Source organism: Mobula hypostoma, chromosome 12, assembly GCF_963921235.1.
Source record: "Mobula hypostoma chromosome 12, sMobHyp1.1, whole genome shotgun sequence".
NCBI lineage: Eukaryota > Metazoa > Chordata > Chondrichthyes > Myliobatiformes > Myliobatidae > Mobula > Mobula hypostoma.
Window position 1 is genome coordinate 63,518,394 of NC_086108.1, and position 23,764 is coordinate 63,542,157.

General features: G+C 40.2%; 1 protein-coding gene across 1 annotated transcript in view; it reads left to right on the top strand.

Moving 5' to 3' along the window:
• The window catches only part of LOC134354866 (cytochrome P450 2J5-like), a 52,779-nt gene extending 30,691 nt beyond the window's left edge, over nt 1-22,088 (top strand). The window contains exons 7-9 of the mRNA XM_063064277.1: nt 7,426-7,610; nt 12,442-12,583; nt 14,210-22,088. Of these exons, the coding sequence (XP_062920347.1) occupies nt 7,426-7,610; nt 12,442-12,583; nt 14,210-14,385 (503 nt within the window). The 3' untranslated portion in view covers nt 14,386-22,088. The remainder of the gene's footprint in view (nt 1-7,425; nt 7,611-12,441; nt 12,584-14,209) is intronic.
• The last annotated feature ends 1,676 nt before the right edge of the window (nt 22,089-23,764 follow it).

The following is a 23,764-nucleotide window of genomic DNA, read 5'->3' on the forward strand; positions in this document are numbered from 1 at the left end:
TTCCACTTCTCCCATGGAATCTGTTCTCGTATCAGATTCCTCCTTCTTCAACCCTTCAGCCATTCTGTCTCTCACGTCCAGGCTTCTCATTTGATCTGTCCTCCCTCTCCACCTACCTTCCCCTCAGCTGGATTTACCTATCATCTGCCCCACCAAAATTATACCTGCATACCCTTGTCCCACCAACATTATATCTGCAGACCTCTGCCTACTGAAATCATATTTGTATACCTCATCTCTGTTTTATCTCTTCCCCCCAACCCAGTTTAATCTCTTCCTACCTACATCTGTGACACTTCACACACTCTGGATCTTTTCAACGGCTTCAAGTTCCCTGGCTCTGATCATCTTATTTTCACAATGGATGTCTCGATCCTATACAACCCCACCCCTCATCAAGAGGGCCTCAAAGCTCTCTAACAACAGACCTAACTTATTGCCTCCTCCATCTGGCAAAAACGGTCCTCTCTCAATAATTTCTCCTTTGGCTCCTCCCACTTCCTTCAAACCAAAGGTATAGCCATGAGCGTTCGTATGGGTCCCAGCTATGACCGCCTGTTTGTCCGCTACACGGAACAGTACGAGGGGTGATTGATAAGTTCGTGGCCTGAGGTAGAAGGAGTCAATTTTAGAAAACCTAGCACATTTATTTCCTACATAGTCCCCTCCTACATTTACACACTTAGTCCAGCAGTTGTGGAGCATACGGATCCCTTTGAAGAAGTTGGCGTCTTGGACGTCCAGAAAGTGGTCCACAGTAGGGGTGATTGATAAGTTTATGGCCAATGGTAGAAGGAGATGAGTTATACAGCTCTCCTTATGTGCACGTGCAGTTCAACTCTCTGAGTGATAATGCAGAAAGTTTGAAGTTAATAACTCATCCCCTTCTATCTTAGGCCACAAACTTATCAATCACCCCTGCTGTGGACCAGTATCTGGAGGTCCAAGATGCCGACTTCGACAAAGAAGGGATCCGTATGCTCCAGGACCACTGGACTAAGTGTGTAAATGTAGGAGGGGATTCTGTTGAAAAATAAATATGCCAGGTTTTCTAAAATTGACTCCTTCTACCCTGGGCCACGAACTTATCAATCACCCCTGTATGTTCCAAACCTACACCAATATCACTGCCCAACTTTTCCTATGCTAGATCAATGACTGCATTGGGGCTGCTTCCTGCACCATGCTGAGCTTGTCAACTTCATCAACTTTGCCTCCAACTTCCACCCTGCCTTCAAATTTACCTGGTTCATTTCTGACATTTTTCTTCCCCTTCTCGATCTCTCTGTCTCTATCTCAGGAAACAGTTTCTGTACTGATGTCTTTTATAAATCCACTGATTCTCAAATCTTACTGAACTACTTTATACTTTATTGTCGCCAAACAGTTGATACTAGAACATACAATTATCACAGCGATATTTGATTCTGCGCTTCCTGCTCCCTGGATTACAAATCGATAGTAAATATTAAAAATTTAAATTATAAATCATAATTAGAAAATAGAAGAATGGAAAGTAAGGTAGTGCAAAAAAAACCGAGAGGCAGGTTCGGATATTTGGAGGGTACGGCCCAGATCCGGGTCATGATCCATTCAGTAGTCTTATCACAGTTGGAAAGAAGCTGTTCCCAAATCTGGCCATACTGTACCTCTTCCCACCATGTCACTTGTAAAAATGCCATCCACTTCTCTCAGTCCAATTACCACTGCATCTGCTCTTAGCTCACGATAAGGTTTTTCATTCCAGGACTAATTAAATGTCCTCCTTCTTCAAAGAAAAGGGCTTTCTTTCCTTCACCATCAATGCTGCTCTCACCCACGTCTCTTCTATTTTGCGCATATCTGCCACACCACCAGGGATAGAGTCCTCACCTACCACCCCACTAGCTTCTCTGCCCAGCACATAATTCTCCGTAACCTCTGCAAGCTCCAATAGGATTCCACCACCAAGCACGTCTTTGCTCTCCCCCAACTTTCTACTTTCCACAGGGATTGTTCCATACGTGACTCCCTTGTCCATTTGTCCCTCCACACTGATCTCCTTCATAGTACTTATCTTTGCAAGTGGACAAGTGCCACACCTGCCCCTACACTTCCTTCCTCACTACCATTGAGGGTCCCAAGCAGTCCTTCCAGGTGAAGTGACATTTCACCTGTGAGTCTGTTGTGGTCATCTGCTGTATCCGGTGTTCCCAGTGTGGCCGCCTCTACATCGGTGGGATCCAACATAGATTGGGAGACCGCTTCGCCCAGCACCTGTGCTTCATCTGCCTGAAAAAGCAGGATCTCTCAGTGGCAACCCATTTCAGTTCACCTTCCCATTCCCATTCTGACATGTCAGTCCATGGCCTTCTCTTCTGCCACGATGAGCCCACACTCAGATTGGAGGAGCAACTCCTTTTAGCCAGATGGTGATGAACCTGTGGAATTTTTTTCCCATGGGCAGCTGTGGAAGCCAATTCTTTATGTATATTTAAGGCAGAGGTTGATAGATCCTTGATTAGTCAGGGCATGAAGAGATATGGGGAGGAGGCAGGAGATTTGGCTGAGAGGAAAATTATATCAACCATGATGAAATGGCAGAGCAGACTCGATGGGCCAAATAGCCTCATTCTGCTCCTATATCTTATCGTCTTATGGTCTTATAGTCTGTCTGGGTAGCCTCCAACCTGATGGTGTGAATTTGCAGGAATTGCACCCACCCTCTCCTTCACCATTCCCCACTCCTGTTTCTCTCTCTCACCTTTTCTACTTACCTGGCAGTCACCTCCCTCTGGTGCTCCTCCCCTTTCCCTTTCTTCCGTGGTCTTCTGTCCTCTCCTATCCAATTACCCCTTCTCTAGCGCTTTATCTCTTACACCAATCAACTTCGCAGCTCTTTACTTTGCCCACTCCCCACTGCCAGTTTCACCTATAACCTACCACCTTGTGCTTCTACCTCCCCCACTTGCTCTGACTTCTCATCTCTTTTTTCCAGTCCTGACGAAGGGTCTCGGCCCAATCATCAACTGTTCACCCTTTTCCGTTGATACTGCCTGGCCTATGTGTGTTGCTTGGATTTCCAGCATCAGCAGATTTTCTTGTGTTTTTGGTTTCCGTATCACCTTCGAGCTTGTACTCCTTCTCCTCACCCCACCGCTTTCCTTTCCAGTTCTGTTGAAGTGCCTCAGCCCCAAAACAGCAGCTCTTTATTCCCCCCCCATAAATGCTGCCTGACCTGCTGAGTTCCTTGAGTATTTTGTGTGTGTTACTGTGATCTTGCCTGATTTTAAATTGGTGAACAGTGATGATTTGTACCAAGATACCATATGTACTAACATATTGGTGCTGTGAGATATTGATACTTAGAATGATCTAAGAAACATAATTTGGAAAATTAACACTAAAGAAAAATGTTATGAAGAATGACCCAATGTTTCAATACTTTTGAGAATAATGAGTGGCCAGATCAATTTGATAGCTATTGTAGTTTCCATTTTGATAATCCTAGCCATCTCATTTACACCATGGATATCCAAACTTTCCATATATCCACATGTCCACCTCCTACCAGAACAGACTGCTGACCCTTCACTTCCTGAACGGAGGCAAAACCGGTCCTTATCCTCCATCATTGCCATTCTCCTGTACCTCATCTTTGTTACACATTGAACAACTCCTCACTATCTCCAAATAAAGGCTGTTGCAATGCAAATCTGAGTAGTTCATGAATATAGTTACCTTTTTTGTGGAATACAAGTTTGTTTTTGCTAGCATCTTCCAACCCGTCAGTTTTAACATTCAATGAATCCATTATCTCCTTCATAATGCTTCCACTATCCTTTTTATCTTTCCTTTCAAAATTATAATTGTCTCTCTCCCTTCAGGATACCCCAATTCACTTCTCAATCCTTCCTGCTCACAATGCATTCACTTCCCACAGCACCTTAATATCCTATTCATTTTATCTCCTTGTTTCCAGCCATTCAGATCTTTTACAAGTGGAATTTTCATTTTCTTGCACTGCACTTGCCAGTGTTTTTGTATATATTTTCAATTTAAATGGCTGTGGAGCCTCATTCATTGGGTATATTTAAAGCAGAGGTTGATAGAAACCATAAGACTATAAAATATAGGAGCAGAATTAGGCCATTTGGCCCATCGAGTCTGTTCCGTCATTTCATCATGGCTGATCCAATTTTCCTCTCAGCCTCAATCTCCTGCCTTCTCTCCATATCTCTTCATGCCCTGACCAGTCAGGAATCTATTAACCTCTGCCTTAAATATATGTAAAGAGTTGACCACAAGTGCTACAGATTCACCACTTTCTGGCTGAAAGAATTCCTCCTCATCTCCATTCTAAAAGGACGCCCCTCTATCCTGAGCCTATGTCCTCTGGTCCTAGACTCTCCCACCATAGGAAACATACTCTCTACATCCATTCTGCACCATTCGAAGGGTTTCAGTGAGGTCACCCCCTCAATCTTCCGAATTCCAATGAATACAGCCCCAGAGCCATCAAACATTCTTCATATGACAAGCTATTCAATCCTGGAATCATTTTCGTGGAGCTCCTTTGAACCCTCTCCAATTTCAACACATCCTTTCTAAGATAAGGGGCCCAAAACTGCTCACAAAATTCCAAGTGAGGTCTCATCAGTGGTTTTATATTCTAGACTCTTGAAATGAATGCTAACATCCCATTTGCCTTCCTCACCACAGTCTCAACCTGCAAATTAACCTTTAGGTAATCCTGCACAAGGACTCCCAAATTCCTTTCCACCTCAGTTTTTTGTATTTTCTCTCCATTCAGAAAGTAGTCAACCCTCTCATTTCTTCTACCAAAGTTCATGACCATACACTTCCCGACACTGTATTCCATCTGCCATTTTTATTGCCCATTCTCCTAATCTGTCTAAGTCCTTCTGTACCTCTCTACTTCACAAAACAACCTACCCTTTCTCTTATCTTCATATCACCTGCAAACTTTGCAACAAAGCCATCAATTCCACCATCTAAATCATTGACATTTACCATAAAAAGAATCGGTCCCAACACAGAACCCTGTGGACCACCACCAGTCACCGTCAGACAACCAGATAAGGCTTCCTTTATTCCCACTCTTTGCCACCTGTCAATCAGCCCCTGCCTTATCCATGCTAGAATATTTCCTGTTATAAAGTTCTTGATAAGTAAGGATGTTGAAAGTTGCAGAAGGAAGGCAGGAGAATAGGGTTGAAAGGGAATAATAGATCAGCCATGATGAAATGGTGGAGTAGACTTGAATGGTCTAATTGTGCTCCTGTGTCTTATATTCTTTTGCCCTAAAACACATTACCATTAACAAGGTGCTTATGTAGAACTTAACACAATAGCCATTTATGTAGCTGTTGTTAAGGTTTCACAAATCCTCGCCCATGGAAAACTAAGTAATGACCTAGAAATTCTGCTCTGTGGGATAAGGATCCATGACTGTGTACTCTGTGGCGAGCTCTGCATGCTTTATCTAAATGTTTTCTGTTGTAAAATTGTCCTGTGCACAAGGCATTGTATGCAACTTAACTAGTCTTACAAGCTTAATGTAAGAATATTTGTCTGCTCACTTTCTTTTCAAAATGAGTGAAGCAGGTAGGTATTGGGACAAAGGAGGGAAGAATAGGGAAATGTTCCAGGGAGGAATAGTAAAGTAAAGTTTGTGATGTCAGACGAGCTAAGCCTACTTTTTTAAGATTAGCTTCATTTTATATATATATAAACATCAAAACATTCCCTGAATGTTTTGTTGATGTGTCATTTACACCAACAAACATTGCAGTACAAGAACGTGGTAGGGGAAGCCTGCAAGTTTTGCCATTTCCTGGCAGCTACATATCATGTCCACAACCTACTAACCCTAATCTTTGGAATGTGGGAGGAAACTGGAGCACCTGGAAGAAACCCACATGGTCATGGGAAAAACATACAAGCAGCAGGAATTGAACCTGGATTGCTGGTTCACCACGCTACGGTGGTGTCCAAAGAGAGTTGGTTGTCTTAGATCAGAATGGGCAAGTGTGTGAAGACAGGTGGAGGGGGAGGATTGGAGGAAACGAGAAGAGATGAGATGGTAAAGTTTATGAGATTGTGATTTGTTGGATGTAGGAGTTGGAAGCTTGGAGGTAGTTTTTACCTTAAAGGTACCTCCATACAGATGGTTCCCATGGTTTGGTTCCCTGGGCAGGTTTGCTCAACTAGGTCCCTCCTGAGCATTGCCGAAGTAGGCTTCATCTTGGCAATCATTCATGAGTTCTAAACTAAATTTATCAAGTGATAAGCTTTCCTATGAAATTCTACCACATAGAATACAAATATCTTATCCTACACAATTGTGCCTTCAGAATTCAACATACCGTATGAGGTCATTTAAACTGTAAGATTCCTGCATGAAAGGTTTGGTGTTGTAGCAGGGCCACATGGCAAGGTAACAGGGCCACTCAGCCCACCACCCCTATGCCAAGTAGATGGGTGTCTCATATGAGAATGGGCATCTTGCTGTCATGCTCACACTCTGCAACTGGAAATGATTACCATAGTTGTCTTTAATTACAGATCAATATTTCCTTTCACATAATGAGAATCCAAGATAAGAATCACAACATGCTGGAGATTTTCAGCAAGTCAGATAACATTTGTGGAAAGGGGAAGTTAATATTTCAGGTTCCCAAGAGCCGAAACGTTGTGTCCCACTCTCACAGCTGGAATATTGTACACTTGTTTGCAGTTCTAGTCACCACACCATAGGACGGAATAGAATTGGAAGGAATGCAGAAGAAATTCACTAAGAAGTTGCCTTGGAGCAGAGAAATCTGAGGTGGACGAAAGAGAAACACAAAATCATGAGAAGCAGAGATATGGTAGATAGTAAGACATTTTTCCCCATGGCAGAGGTGTTTGAGACCATAGGACAAAGGTTTAAGATGAGGTGTAGGATGTTCAGAGGAAATCTGAGGAAAATTTTCATCAATAGGATCATTACAATTTGCAACACTGGCTGAGAAGGTGACAAAGGCAAATACATTCACAATATCAAAGAAGCATTTGAACAATTACTTCAATCACTGAAGCTGGTAGGCCATGGACAAGCACTGATAAAAGGGATTAATATTGATAGGACCTGATGATCAATATGACCTTGCTGGGCCAAGGCCTTCTTCTTTGCTGTATGGCTCTGAGCACATGACCATCAGATCTCCCTTTTGTAATGTTAACCCTTCTTTCCACTGAGACTGCCGAATGGACTGAGCGTTGCCTGTCTGTTAAGATACTCTTATATGTTGTATTTTTCCCATATCTACTGGAGCATTGCTTGGGGCACAGTGGCATGTTAAAAGCTTAATTCTTATTGTTTAAAAAGTAGCATTGTGATGGTCATCTGGATCCTTCTGTACCCTTTCTCTTTCTTTGCAGAGAAAGTCCATGATGAGATTGTGAGTGTAATTGGCCAGCAAGATCCTGTGATGGATGATCGAGTCAATCTTCCTTACACCAATGCAGTTGTTCATGAAATACAGCGAAAGGGCTTCATAGTCCCATTTACTCTTAACAGGGAAACTACTCGAGATACAACAGTGGGAAAATACTTCATACCAAAGGTAATTGAAACACAGGTTTTCAACATGAAATTGTATTGAACGAACACAGAATATAATATAAATAAGATGAAAGAATCAAGAAAGATGATTATAAGAGCTGGATGCTGTGAGTATTCACAGTTTGAGAGATTTGCTAAAGCTAGGGTGTGTTTTGATATGAATAATTCATTTCTTGAAGCCCTATTGAGGCATTTCCTTCCTTTTTACTATTCTGACAAATACTTGTGTTGTGGATTAAATCTACAAATCTATCAAGATATCACGAGAGCCTCGCAGGTAAGGAATACATTCATAATCAGTCCATCTTAATTTATATGTTTAAACAAATCTCCACTGTTTCCATTGCTCCTGTCAAAATATTTCTTTAATAATTCTCTTTTATATTTGGCTCCATGCAAACTTTTTGTTATTCACTATGATTAAAAACTGCTTTATGTCTTAGAACTGGCTTTTGTTGACTTGAATCTCTCTCCTTGTTCCATCCTCAAAGTCCACTCTTTATCCTTAGTTTTCCTCGGAACATGATGTGAAAAATGGATTGACACCACATATCCTTTCAGGAGTAAAACATATGTGCACACAAACAAACTAGGATGTGATGAAGACCATAAGGACAATTTGTTTGTTATTGCCTTGCATCTTAGAAAAATTGGTTGAGAACAGCCAGGGCTTGCATTTTCAAGCTACAATGACCTCATCCAGCTCTGCAGCAGAAGAAGCATACTGATGGGTTTCACATTAACACCTTAATTTACAACTTGGGGGAAGCGAAATACTGCTTCTTCCTACTCCCTACATAAACCACTAATTTGCACCATCCACCCCTATACTGACAGCCATAGAAGCATCCTCTCTTGCTCAGCAGCGAGGTTGATTCCAACTTTATAAAACATTGGTTGTACCTTAGCTGGAGCATTACACACAGTTCTGGTCGCCACACTATATGAAAGATGTGACATTGCTGGAGAGGGTACAGAGGAAATTCACCAGGATGTTCCCCAGGATGGGATGTTTCAGTAATGAGGAGAGATTGGAGAGTCTGTGTCTGTTCTTTCTGGAACAAAGGAGGTTCAGAAGTGACACGATTGAGATATATAAAACTATGAAGGGTGTAGATAGGGTAGTCTGCAGGAAACTATTCTCCATATCAGTGATAGACACCCTTAAGTTCATAAATTTAGGAAGTGATCACTGATTTAGAGGAGATCTGAGAGGGACTTTTTCACATAGTGAATGAGTAGTATCCCTTCACTCAATAAATGATGAAAACATTGCCTGAGAGAGTGCAGGAAGTAGAGCAATTTAAGTGCTCACCCAGACACTTCTAAAATGTCAAGTCAAGTCAAGTCAGGTCGCTTTTATTGTCATTTCAACCATAACTGCTGGTACAGTACACAGTAAAAACGAAACAATAATTCTCCAGGACCATGGTGCTACATGAAACAACACAAAACTACACTAGACTATCTGAAACAACACTAAACTACACTAAACTATGTGAAACAACACAAAATCAGGCCTACCCGGGACTACATGAAGTGCAAGACAGTACAATAATTAATAAACAAGACAATAGGCACAGTAAATGACAAATTACAATATAATAATAAATGATGTAAACGTAAGCAATGTAAACAATGTTTCAGCAGGAATTGAGAAAGAAATGAGCAAAAATTGCAAAGGGAGTGGAGTGGTGTTCAGTTGTGTGTGTGTGTGTGTGTGTGTTGGTGTCAAACTAGACTCTGGGAATTAAAGATTCTAATGGCTTGGGGGAAGAAACTGTTACACAGTCTGGTCATGAGAGCCCGAATGTTTCATTACCTATTTCCAGATGGCAGGAGGGAGAAGAGTTTGTATGAGGGGTGCGTGGGGTCCTTCACAATATTGTTAGCTCTGCGGATGCAGCATGTGGTGTAAATGTCTGTAATGGCGGGAAGAGAGACCCCGATGATCCCTTCAGCTGACCTCACTACCACTGCAGGCTCTTGCAATCCGAGACGGTGCAATTTCCAAACCAGGCAGTAATGCAGCCGCTCAGGATGCTCTTGATAAATACCTTGTAGAATGTGGTGAGGATGTGGGGTGGAAGATGGACTTTTTTCAGCCTTCGCAGAAAGTAGAGACGCTGCTGGGCTCTCTTGGCTATAGAGCTGGTGTTGAGGGACCAGGTGAGATTCTCCGCCAGGTGAACATCAAGAAATTTGGTGCTCTTAATGATCTCTACGGAGGAGCAGTCAATGTCAGCGGAGAGTGGTCGCTCGGTGCTCTCCTGAAGCCAACAACCATCTCTTTTGTTTAGTTCACATTCAGATACAGTTAAGTGCTGACAGCATTTAAGAAGCATCTGGATGAGCATTGAATTGTTTGGGCATAGGAGAATATTGGTCATGCTGGAGAATGGGATTAAGGCATAGAAGAAGAATTAGGCCATTCAGCCCACTGAGTCTGCTCCACCATTTCATAAAGGCTGATCCCTTTCCCTCTCAACCCCTATTTTCCTGCCTTTTCCCCAGAACCTTTCACCTCTCACTAATCAAGAACCTATCAACCTCAACCTTAAATGCACTCAGTGACCTGGCCTCCATAGCCACCTGTAGCAACAAATTCCACACATTCTCCACCCTCTGGCAAAAGAAATTTCACTTTATCTCTGTTCTAAATGGATATCCCTCTAAGTTGAGGCTATGCTCTCTGGTCATTGATGCGCCCTACCAAAGGAAACATCCACTTCATATCCACTCTATCTAGGCCTTTCAGCATTTGATAGGTTTCAATGAGATCCCCTCCCCCTCATTCTTCAAAACTGCGGTGAGCACTGGCCCAGAACCTTCATTCACTGCTCATATGATGACCTGTTCATTCCTGGAATCATTCTCGTGAGCCTCCTCTGAACCTTCTCCAATGTCAGCACATCCTTTCTTAAATAAGGGACCAAAACTGCTCCCAATACTCCATGAGGTTTCACCAGTGCCTTATACAGCCCCAGCATTACATCTTTGCTTTTATATTCTAGTCTTCTTGAAATGAATATTAATATTGCATTTGCCTTCCTCACCACCAATTCAACCTACAGACTAACGTTTAGAGAATCCTGTGTGAGTACTGCCCAATCTGTTTGCACCTCACATTTTTGAATTTTCTCCCCGTTTAGAAAATAGTCTAATAGAAAAGTGTTTGCCTGATCAAACACTTCCTAACACTGTATCCATCTGCCACCTCTTTGCCCATTCTCTTAATCTGTCTAAATCCTTCTCAGCCACTCTTCTTCCTCAACCCTACGTGCCCTTCCACCAGTCTTAGATTTGTCTGCAAACCTGACCACAAAGCCATCAATTTCATCATCTAAATCGTTGACATATTGTACAATGTAAAAAGAAGCAGCTCAATACATACCCCTTGGAATGCCTCTAGTCGCTGGCAGCCAATCTGAAAAGGATCCTTTTATTCCCACTCTTTGTCTCCTGCCAATCAGCCAATGCTGTATCCATGCTAGTATTTTTCCTGTGCTCTTATCTTGTTAAGCAGCCTTGGTGCGGCACCTTATCAAAGGCCTTTTGAAAATCCAAGTACACAACATCCACTGATTTTCCTTTGTCTGTCCTGCTTGTTATTTATTCAATGAATTCCAATGGATTTGTCAGACAAGGTTTTCCCTCAAGGAAATCATGCTGACTTTGGCTTACTTTGTCATGTACCTCCAAGTACCCCAAAACCACATCCTTAATAATCAACTTCAACATCTTCCCAACCACTGAGGTCTGGCTAACTTGCCTATAAAGTCCTTTGCAACACACACAAAATACTGGAGGAACTCAGCAGGCCAGGCAGCATCAATGGAAAAGAGTAAACAGCCGACGTTTCAAGCTGAGACCCTTCATCAGTACTGATTTTGTGTGTGTGTTTGGATTTCCAGCATCTGCTGATTTTCTTGTGTCTATAAATTCCTTTCTTCTGCCTTCATCACTTCTTGAAAGAGTGTAATGACATTTGCAATTTTCCAGTCCTCTGGAACCATGCCAGAATCTATTGATTCTTGAAAGATCGTCACTAATGCCTCCACAATCTCTTCAGCTACCTCTTTTAGAACCCTTGGGTGTAGTCCATCAGGGTCCAGGTGGCTTCTCTATCTTTATCTTTCACCATCTCCCTAGGGATAGCAACTGCACTCACTTCTGTCCCTTGATACTGTGAAACTTCCAGCATACTACTAGTGAAGATTGATGCAAAATACAAATTCAGTTCGTCTGCCATTGGCTGCCAATTAGTTCATTGGCTAGCTTACTTTCATAGTTCATCTTCTCTCCACCTCCCCCACCCCCCCCCCCACCACCAATGATTTCTTTAGTTGTCTACTGGTCATTTTTTAAAAATTCCCAATCCTTTAACTTTCTGCTAATTTTTACTCTATTATATGCCCTCTCTTTCGCTTTGACTTCCCTTATCAGCAACAGTTGTGTTATCCTGCCTTTAGAATACTTTCTCTTCTTTGAAGTGCATCTATTCTGTGCCTTCTGAATTGCTCCCGGAAACTCTAGCCATTAAAATTCTGCCATCATCCCTGCAAGTACCCCTTCCAGTCAAGTTTGGCCAGCTCCTCTCTCAGAGCCGATACATTTAACTTTAGCTTCTATGTTTCAAATTGTAGGGTAAATTTTATCACAAATTCAGCAACCATATTAAGATGGTTCCTTGGGCTTCTGTTCAGTTGTATTTTGGTTTTTAATGAGTTGAATACCGATATATCTTCCAGCCTTTCCTCACATCCAAGCTTAGATATAGAAGATTGAAACTTTCTATTTCATTTGACATGTATTTCTTGTTTGGTCATTAGGGCACACAAGTAATTGCAAACCTCTACTCAGTGTTGATGGACAAATCAGAATGGGAAACACCTGAGGAATTTAATCCTGAACACTTCCTGGACAAAAATGGGAAATTTGTGAGAAAGGAAGCATTTGTCCCTTTCTCTGGAGGTAAATAGTTTCATTTATGTCACAGTATATGGCAGAAATTAGTAATTAGTTGAATATTTTAGGAGTGAATGAAAGAAAGAAAGCAGCTTCCTTGCTATTTATTTGGTTCAAGTTACTCGGATTGTACTGTATATCATGTCCATTTCTGTCGACCTGACAGATTAACCTTTTACATGTGGGTCCTTCAATAGTTTTGATAGAATGGATACTACAATTTGGAGAATCTTTTAAAACAATCAAATGAACAGAAGTTCGTAATCTTTATGGGGAAAGTGACTACAAACTTTTAGCTTCTTCATAATGCTATTTTGTACTAATAAATAACACAAAAGAAAATCTTCATATTCACCATCATTATTCTGACATTTTTATTTTATCTAGCCAACTATACAGGCAACTTGCATCTCATTTCTGAATATAGTATTTATTTTCTAAGATGAGAGCTTGAAAATATTGAGGGAACAGATTATTTTGAAAAAGGATCTAGTGCTTTCCTGGTGTATGTGACAAATAAACTCTTTTTGGGTTTCCAGGTACAGTTATTGATAATAACTGATATTTCAATGACAGACTCTGCCATCTTCATCAGGGATGATACCTGGGCTTGTCTTGTCCCGTGGTATTTATGTTGTTTATTAAATAGATTATTTTTGCTAGATCACTTACCAACTTCTTTGGTTTGTTATGATATTATCCAATTGATATAATCCTTCCATGAAGTGTTCTACATGAATAGTCTTTGGCCTTCTAAGTACCAGATGGTGTTCCAGAAAGTGGAACCATTTCACTTTCCCCAATACCGTGACTGTAATCTGCCTGCTGTGCTGTTCAAACCACATACCTCCTTCCAATACACTCTGGATATGGTCAGATATGAGCTGCCATTATATATGAAGCATTTGATCATGCTTATTTATCTGTGTTGTATTAGTTCCTTCAGGATAATGGATACAAATTAGAATGAATGTGTATTAAAAATTAAGTTAAACCAACTTTCAGCACTTGCAGTAAGATACATCCATTTATGTTTTTAAATGGTGTTCATAGTGGAAACCAAGCAAATTATTTCTAGGCTCACATCAAAGTTGCTGGTGAACGCAGCAGGCCAGGCAGCATCTCTAGGAAGAGGTACAGTCGACGTTTCAGGCCGAGACCCTTCGTCCGGACCCTGAGTCCTGACGAAGGGTCTCGGCCTGAAACGTCGACTGTACCTCTTCCTAGAGATGCTGCCTGGCCTGCTGCGTTCACCAGCAACTTTGATGTGTGTTGCTTGAATTTCCAGCATCTGCAGAATTCCTGTTATTTCTAGGCTCCATTCCTTTCTAATCTAAGTAATGTATTCTGACGGAATTGCTGATCCAATTGATTCAAATCCAGACTAAGGTCAGCCAATGAAAGAAACTCTTCCCCATTTGTGAAGATATTTTCTGAATCTTATTCAGGAACCACTGATTGCAAAGATTATACTTCAGCCCCAAAAATTATGTTATGATTGAGCAGATAAAGAGAAGATTGTGCTGGGTATTTATACTCGGGGTGCTTCAATATTTATTCTCGATGCCGGTGAATAGAAAGATTATTTCACATGCCTGTAATTGTATAACGCATATGTCTATTCATTTGCAGGAAAACGCAACTGCATGGGAGAACCACTGGCTAGAATGCAATTGTTCCTTTTCTTCACTTCTTTAATGCAGAAGTTCAAATTTGTTTTTCCCGTGGGTGTCAAGCCAAGTTTTGATGCTGTAATGCATCTATTATGCAGCCCTCAGCCATACAAGATATGCGCAGTTCCACGCTGAACCAGGAGAGCAGTAGTATCTATTGTATGACACAATACCTTGGCTCTTTGGACCAGTTTTCTATCTTTCCTCTTTGCAACTCTGAATCCTCTTCAACTCAAGATCACTAAGAAATCTCCCTTTTAAAATCAATGTTTCAATAAATGTGTTATTCTAATGCTTTGTGGAAACACGAGGAAAGGAAGCATTCAATTGTAAAAAAGATCAGAACATTCCCTCGATTTAACACTTCTAAAGTAACTAAGTATTTCTTTCTGGGTCAGCTCTTCCTGCTAATCAAGGCTAAGAACAACCATCTAACTTCTCTTTAGTCTCTCCCCCACATCTTTCCATCCAACAACTGTTCATTGACAGTATCATCTGAAGGCATAAGTCAGTTTTCACGTAGAAGCCCATGACACATTACAATATCTCTAAATACTCATATCTTCTGTATGTCCTGATGAAGGATGTTAGTCCATTAACTCTTTATTCCTCTTCATAGATGCTGCCCGGCCTGCTGAGTTCCTTCAGCATTTTCTGTGTGTTACTCTGGATTTTCAGCATCTGCAGAATCTCTTGTATTTATTTGTTCCTTCACTACTGTATAAGCAGAAATTTCACAATTTCACAAATCAGTCTTGCTACAAGTTCTTCAGCCAATGCCAATTCCACTTCCTTCTCTAATGCTTGTCTGAATTAGACCATTTTTTAAACCTTCGAATAGATTACTTAGATGTTCCTAAGCAAAAATACTTACTTCTCCTGTAGGACAATAATATTGAGGCCAACAGAGAAGATTTCAATAACTCACAATTGACCAGAGTCATTACTAGAATCATAAACTAACTTGAAGCCATTAGAAGCTAAACATCTCTACCCTGATTCTTGCCCAGAACGGAATCAGGGTAATGTTTTGGGTGTAAACATCTTCAAATGCTTAATTCTTAATCATCCTTACATGCAAATTCAAATTGCATTTGCATCCTCTGAGATTAGTGTAGTGTGTATGTGCTTGCATAAACTTGGACAGCATTCAGCCTTGGGCAGGTATGTAGCATGTTATATTCACAATGCACAAACTTGTGGCTATAAAAATCTACAAGAGAAAGTCTCACCGCTGTTCTTTGACTTTCAACAAAATCACTACTGTTAAATCCCCAATTATCAAGATACTTGGAAATACAGATTGGATTGGTTAAAACTTAACTGGATTGGTTAACTAAATACTGTGGTTACAAGAATAGATGAAAGGCAGGTTATGTTATGATGCATGACTCCCATTTTGGTTCCCTCAAGACACAACTCAGGGGAGCGATAGCAGGCAAAATTAGTTCACCTCCTCCATCATTAAGACATTTAAAACCATCCCATATATGCAACTCATTTGCTTGTCACCACATCCCCCACTCTTGTACATTTATTCTCTCCACTATCAGCAAATACATCTTGACTATAATGTACATCATTACAAAATCATTATTCTGACTTACAAGGCTTGTTTGTTAACACTTACCATATCCCTAGCTGCTATCTACCTCAAAGGAGAAAATTAGAGATTTTATAAGAATATCAACACCAAGTAGCTTCCCATCAAGTTTCATGTCATTCTGATTCAGAAAGTTTTTTTTATGTTCCCTGGTTCGTCAAAATTCTGAACTCCCTACCTGACAGTACAGTTGCTAAACACAAGAAATTCTGCAGATGTGGAAAATCCAAAGCAACGTACACAATGCTGGGAGGAACTCAGTAGGTCGGGCAGCATCAATGGAAATGAACAAACAATCAACATTTTGGGCTGAGACTCTTCTTCAGGACTGGAAAGGAATGAGGAAGATATTGGTTGGGGCAGTTTGTTTCTAGAGGTTGAGACAGAAATTGAGAAAGGACAAGGAGATATCAGAAATATATCAGGTGAATTTAAGAGTAGGGTGGAAGCTGAAGACGAAGTTGGTGAACTTGACGAGCTCAGCACGGGCACATGAAGCAGCCCAAAGCAGGTATCAATGTAGTGGAGGAAGAGTTGGGGAATGTTACCAGGGAAGGCATGGAACATTGACTGTTCTACATAGCCAATTAAAAAGCAGGCAAAGCTGGGGCCCATGTGGGTGCCCATGGTCACGCCACAAGTCTAGAGAAAATGGAAGGAGCTGAAGGAGAAATTGTTGAAGGCGAAGACAGTTCTGCCTGATGAAGGAGGGTGGTGATAGAGCGAAACTAGTTGGTCCTTTTATTGACAAAGAAGCAGAAAGTTTTAAGGCCTTCTTGTTGGGGAATAGAAGTGTATAGGGACTGGACAACCATGGTGAAAATAAGGTGGTCAGGGCAAGAGAATTGAAAGTTATTGAGGAGAGCGGGAGCATGAGTAATGTCATGGATGTTGGTGGGAAGGGACTGAACCAAGGAGGATAGAATGGTGTTGAGGTATGAGGACATAAGTTCAGTGGGGCAGGAGCTTGATGAGATCTGTGATGGTCTTGCAGACAGTTTTCTGATGGTTCTGAGTGGAGTCCTCTTCAAGGGGTAGGCATGAGGAGGTGGCTGAGGATTTTTGCCAGGCTTCATCAAGATAGAGTTCAGTGTGCCACACTGCAGTGTAACCCCTTTCACTGCAGGTTTGATGGCAAGATTAGGACTGGTGTATAGAGAGTGGAGAACAGTGTATTCAGAGGGAGTAAGTTTTGAGGAGGAGAGAGGAGTGCTGAGGTTGAGCCGGCTGATATCTTATTGGCAATTAGAGACTAAAAGATGCAGTGAAGGCAGGGAACCAATGTGGGGAATCCAAGAAGAGGAGGAGCATCGGAGATGGGAGAAGGGATCATCAGTGCGGGGTGGGAAATTCTTGCCGATAAAGTGGGCTTGGAGATGGAGGTGATGGAAAAACAGCTTGGTGTTGGTGTGAGCAAAGGGGGACAAAGTCAAGGCCTTTGCTGAGGTCATCTCAGAGAAGGAAATGGTGAAGGCACAGCAGAGATTAGATCTGGCATGAGAATTGGAGGTGTCATTGGAGAAGGGAATTTTGTGTTCAGGGAAGGTAGGGTGGGACGAAGATGGTGGCTCCGAGGACCCAAGAAGTGACCTTGGATCCTGAGGGACCTGGAATTGGAGGGTGGTGGTGGTGGTGGGGGAAGGGGAGACGGGAGGCCCAGCAGCAGCGAGGTAGGTTGAGGCTGGAGCAAGATCTAAACACTGCACGTTTTGCAGTCTGATAGCGTCTAGGGTCACAGGAACCAGCATTGGTGATGAGAGAATCTGAGGTCTGGATCCCCTTCGATCCAGTACAATCGGTATATTTTTATCACAATTCAATTATGGGTTATGGTTCAAAATCATGCATTACCATCACTTTCTCAAACGTCTCTCTGGGGTAAGTATGATATACTGGACCTGCTGTCAATACCCATATCCCATAACTGAATTTTAAAGAAGAATGGCTTCATCACTTGCATATTTATCCGCTTTACTTAATGCTGTCCTGCCCCTTCTTTCACCAACTCCAATATGCAATGTGTTGCCATGTGCATCTTGTCTACTTGAGCACTCAGTCATTGTGATTCAGTCCCAATGATCCACATCAGCTCATGGCATATTGAATAAATAGCCTTAAATCTTCTTGCGCTTTCCCCCTGCCCTGTTCCTGCATCCCACTCCACCTGTCTGCCCTTTCCATCCTCTGTTTCTTTAGTTCCCACATTTTATACATCCAGTCCACTCTTGGTATTAGCCATCCAGGCCCAAATATGTGGAATTTTCTTTCTTAATGCCTACAATTCCTTCGCCAATCTGTTATAAAAATAAATATTGCTGTTCCTCTGTTCTGAGAATTCTTTGGGCACTCGCAATCTCTCCTGCAAGAGCATCATATTTTTGATAACAGTCAGTGAAGCAATTCCAGACACTTAACTGGAAACAAATATTATAAGTTTCAGCATATCACCCTTATTATGTTATAACATTTAACTAGTCACATGAAGGATCTTTTTTAATTGTTGTGAGTAGATTTTAAAATGTAGCATTCCTAACATAAGGACTACAGTAGAAACTTTGAATTTGGGTATGGAAATCATGTTTAATGTATAAGCATACAATTTCTGAGGAGAGCATACATTATTTTCCAAGTATTCACTTCAGTATGCAATGAATCCCATGTCTGGCTTCCAGCTGCAATGTGGAATCTGGTTTTGAAAATCCTGACATTTAAAATGTAGCTGATATTGTGTTCTGAAGAATTTATGTTAACAGTAAGTGCCAATAGAACAGAATACAGCTTATTTTAGATGAATCTTTTTGTCTACATGTTAAATGAGAACAAAAGCAAAGCTAATTCCTGCGCATAGGGTAGCTATCTATAGAATGGGAAAACATTACTATAAAGAATCAACCATCATAACTGCAGTGTTTCCCATTGCTGTGTGAAAATTGGACAACAGCTTTTGAGCACGATATTTGACAATTAAATGCATAAATCAAAAAAATTATGTGTAAGCTCTTCTCAAAACTTGAATCTAGTTCTTCACATACTGTATATTGAATCATGTGAAGTCGTAGATATTGCCTTGCAGATTGAACGTATTAGTATATTTGGGCCTTCTGTAAGTACCCATATAATATTATTATGAGGTGTCATTTATAAAAGTGAAATAATCTCTCTAGCAATGAAAATCAAATTTTTCAGGTTTTAACAATTGTGTGTGATTAAAAAACATCAAAGAAGCAAAAGCCTCAAATTTACATCTTATCAGTTAATTTTAAATAACTTGTTCTTTCTTTACCACTCTTCAAGGGCAAGAGGTAGAAGAAAGGAAACTATAGGCCAGTTAGTCTGACCTCGTTGATGGAGTCAATTATTAAGGACGGGGTTTCAGGGTACTTGGAAGCACATCATAAAATAAGCCATAGTCAGCATGGTTTCCTCAAGGGGTAATCTTGCCTGACAAATCTGTTGGAATTCTTTAAAGAAATAACAAGCAGGAACATCGGTTGATTTTGTATCCTTGAATTTTCAGAAGGCCTTTGACAAGGTGCCACACATGAGGCTGCTTAACAGGGAAAGATTCTAGCATGGATAAAGCAGTAGCTGATTGACAGGAGGCAAAGAGCGGAAATAAAGGGAGTCTTTTCTGGCTGACTGCCAGTGACTGGTGGTGCTCCACAGGGGTCTGTACTGGGACTGATTCATTTATTTTGTATGTCAGTGATTTGGATGATGGAATTGATGACTTTGCTGCAAAGTTTGTAGACGATATGAAGGTAGAGTGCCCATAAAAACTATTGCCCCTCCCCCTGGAAGTTTTCATGTCTTATTGTTTTACAACATTGAATCAGTGGATTTAATTTGGCTTTTTAGACACTGATCAACAGAAAAGATTCTTTTGTGTCAAAATGAAAACAAATTTCTGCAAATTGGTCTAATTATTAAACCCACACTAATTGATTGTATAATTACTCAACCCCTTCAAGTCAGTATTTAGTAGATGCACCTTTGGCAGCAATTGCAGCTTTGAGTTTGTGTGGATAGGTTTCTATCTGGACACGTAATTTTTCCCCATTCTTTACAAAACTGCTCAAGTTCTGTCAGATTGCTTAGGGATCGTGAGTGAACAGCCATTTTCAAGTCCATCCACAAGTTGTCAATTGGATTGAGGTATGGACTCTGACTTGGCCACTCCAGGACATTAACTTTGTTGTTTTTAAGCAATTCCTGTGTAGCTGTGGCTTTATACTTGGGGTCATTGTCTTGCTGGAAAACAAATCTCCTCCCAAGTCTCAGTTCGCTTGCAGATTGCATCATGTTTTCCTCCTGATTTCCAGGTATTTTGCTGCATTAATGTTACCCTCTGGTTTCACAAGTCTTCCTGAGCCTGCTGCTGTGAAGCATCGCCACAGCATGATGCAGCCACCACCTTCCTTCACGGTAGAGATGGTGCATCCTTCTGCAGACTCATGCTTCCTCAGAACTACTTGTCCCTCCCCCTATGTTTGTATCATCTGAAAAGATGGCCACACATCATCAATTCTGTCATCCAGATTGTTGACATATAATATGAAAAGTAGCGACCCAACACCAACGACTACAGAAGTCTTCATCAGCAGGCAAACAGAAACGTTCCCTTTATTTACACTCTTTGCATTCTGCCAGGCAGCCAATTTTGTGTCCATGGTAGTATCTTTGCTGTAGAGAATGGGCAAAGAAATGGCAGATGGAAGACACTGTAAGGTAATGTCTGGCCATGCATTTTGATAGAAAGAATAAAAGCAGAGGTAATTATCTGAATGGGCAGCGTATTCTGAAATCAGAGGTGCAAAGGGACTTGAGAGACCCAGTACAGGATTACCTAAAGGTTAACTTGACTTGCAGGTTGAGTCAGTAGTAAGGAAGGCAAATATAATGTTATCATTCACTTCAAGAGGACTAGAATATAAAAACAATGATGTAATGCTGAGGCTTTATAAGGCATTGGTCAAACCACATATGGAGTATTGTGAGCATGTTTGGGCCCCATTTCTAATACTGGCACTGGAGAGGGTCCAGAGGAGGTTTATGAAAACTATCATAGGAATGAAAGGGTTAATGTATGAGACGTATTTAATAGCTGTTGGCCCGTATTCACTGGATTTCAGAAGAATGAGGGGAATCTCTTTTAAACCTACTGAATACTGAAAGGCCTAAATAGAGTAATGGGAGAGCCGAGGACTGGAAGACACAACATCAGAATATGAGGACATAACTTTACAACAGAGGTGAGGAGGAATTTCTTTAGCCTGAAGGTTGTGAATCTGTAGAATTTATTGCCACGGACAGCTGTACAGGCCAAGTCATTGAGTATATTTATAATCGCAAGTCAATAGGTCCTTGATTATTTGGGGGTTTCAAAAGTAATGGGAAGAAGTGAAGAATGGGTTGACAGGGAAAATAGTACTCGACAAGGCTGTCCTCTTAGTCCCCTATTATTTGATATTGCATTAGAACCTCTTGCAATTGCTATTCGAGAATCTTCAAATATTACTGGGATAACTCGGGGATTAAAGTCCCATAAATTATCACGCTATGCTGATGATTTACTTTTATATATTTCTAATCCTGAGAGATCTATTCCTGCTGTTTTAGAGTTATTAGCACAATTTGGTCTTTTCTCAGGTTATAAATTAAATCTTAGTAAGAGTGAACTTTTTCCGATTAATAAACATCTTCCCTTATATTATAAATTTCCATTTAAATTGATTAATAATTACCTTTCATATCTTGGGATTAAAATTACTTGTAAACATAAAGATTTATTTAAGACTAACTTTTTACTATTAATAGACCATATTACTCAACTTTCATCTAAATGGTTTCCTTTATATTTAACTTTGATTGGTCGTATTAATGCAGTTAAGATTTTTTTTTGCCAAAATTTTTATATGTGTTTCAGGCATTACCAATTTTCGTTCCTAAATCTTTTTTTGATAAAGTCGACTCTAAAATTTCTTCATTTATTTGGCAGAATAAGAATCCGAGACTGGGTAAAATACATTTACAGAAAGCTAAGAGAGATGGAGGTTTAGCATTACCTAACTTTAGATTTTATTATTGGGCTATTAATATTCGACATATGAAATTTTGGTTACTTGACCGGGATATACTATCTATTCCTAAATGGGTAGCATTGGAATTACAATCTGTTCAGGGTTATACACTTGGTTCTATTTTAGGTTCATCTCTTCCTTTTGATTCGAAACGCCTTAAGCAGGTCTCTAACCCGATCGTTAAATATGCTTTGCGTATTTGGTTTCAATTCAGAAAATTTTTTGATCTTAATCAATTCGGGTTAGCGATTCCTATTTTAGGTAACATATTTTTTCCTCCCTCTTTTACGGATCGCGCTTTTCAAACTTGGAAGACTAAGGGTATTTTACGGTTTTTGGATTTATTTTTAGATGGTTCCCTTATGTCTTTTGAACAATTATCTAATAAATATAACCTATCAAGAATACATTTTTTTAGATATTTACAAGTTAGAAATTTTCTAAGTACTATACTTCCTTCCTTTCCAATGCTTCCTCCTATATATATTTTAGATTCGATAATTAACCTTAATCCATGTCAGAAAGGTGCATCGGCTATGATTTATAATATTATTATGAAACTCAGGAAAGCTCCATTTGATAAGATTAGGGTAGATTGGGAACAGGAATTGGGGCTTACCATTTCTGTGGATGATTGGGGGCAGATTTTACAATTAGTTAATACTTCCTCTATTTGTGCTAAACATTCCCTAATTCAATTTAAAGTGGTGCATAGAGCACATATGTCCAAAGATAAGTTAGCGCGTTTTTACTCGCATATTAATCCTTTCTGTGATAGATGTTCGGGGCAGATAGCCTCTTTAACTCATATGTTTTGGTCTTGCCCTACTTTGGAAACTTTTTGGAGAGATATTTTCAATATTATTTCTAAGGTATTAAATATAGATATCTCTCCTCACCCTATTACTGCTATCTTTGGACTACCTAAAATTTCTAGTAATCTTTCCCCTTCAGCCCGTAGAATGATTGCATTTCTTACTTTAATGGCGAAAAGATGTATTTTACAACATTGGAAAGAGCTTAATGCTCCAACTACCTTTTTTTGGTTTTCTCAGACGATTTTATGTTTGAATCTGGAGAAAATTAGAAGTAACCTTTATGATTCTTCATTTAAATTTGAACAGATTTGGGGACCTTTTATTCGATATTTTCATTTAATGTAATATTTACCCTTCTTGTTTTTTTTCACTGTTTTAATGGAGGTCGGGATTGAGGACGTGATTTTAAGTTTAACTCTGTTTGGTTTCAAGTTAGCCCATTGCTTTGCTTTGCTTTTAGTTAGTTGCACGGTGGGTTTTTTTTTGGGGTTTTTTTTTTCTTTTTTTCCATTGATATATATAAAATCTAGTATACTATTATGTTATTTTGGTTTCTTATGCTTAAATTACATTGTTTGTAGTATTTTCTTTTTGGTATTGTTATCTTTTGGAATTTTATTATACTTTAACATTGTATTAATGTTTATATGGCTTACCTTTTTTGTATACTTACTCAATAAAAAGATTTAAAAAGAAAGAAAGACAGGGAAAATAATCCAGCCATAACTGAATGGCAAAGCAGACTTGATGGCCAAATGGCCTAAATCTGCTCCTGTATCTTGTGGTTTTATGGTCAATTAGAATAATTCAAAAACACAATTAAAAGAAATCTAGATTAGATTAACTGAATTAAAACTGGTGGTTTAGTAGACACTGAAGCGGGTGGTCTAAGATTACAGTGGGATCCAGGCCAACCTAATGAAGTGGGCCTAAGAATGGCAGATGGAATTTAACTTGGACAAGTGTGAGGTGTTGTACTTCGGTAAGTTAAACCAGTGCAGGATTTGCACAGT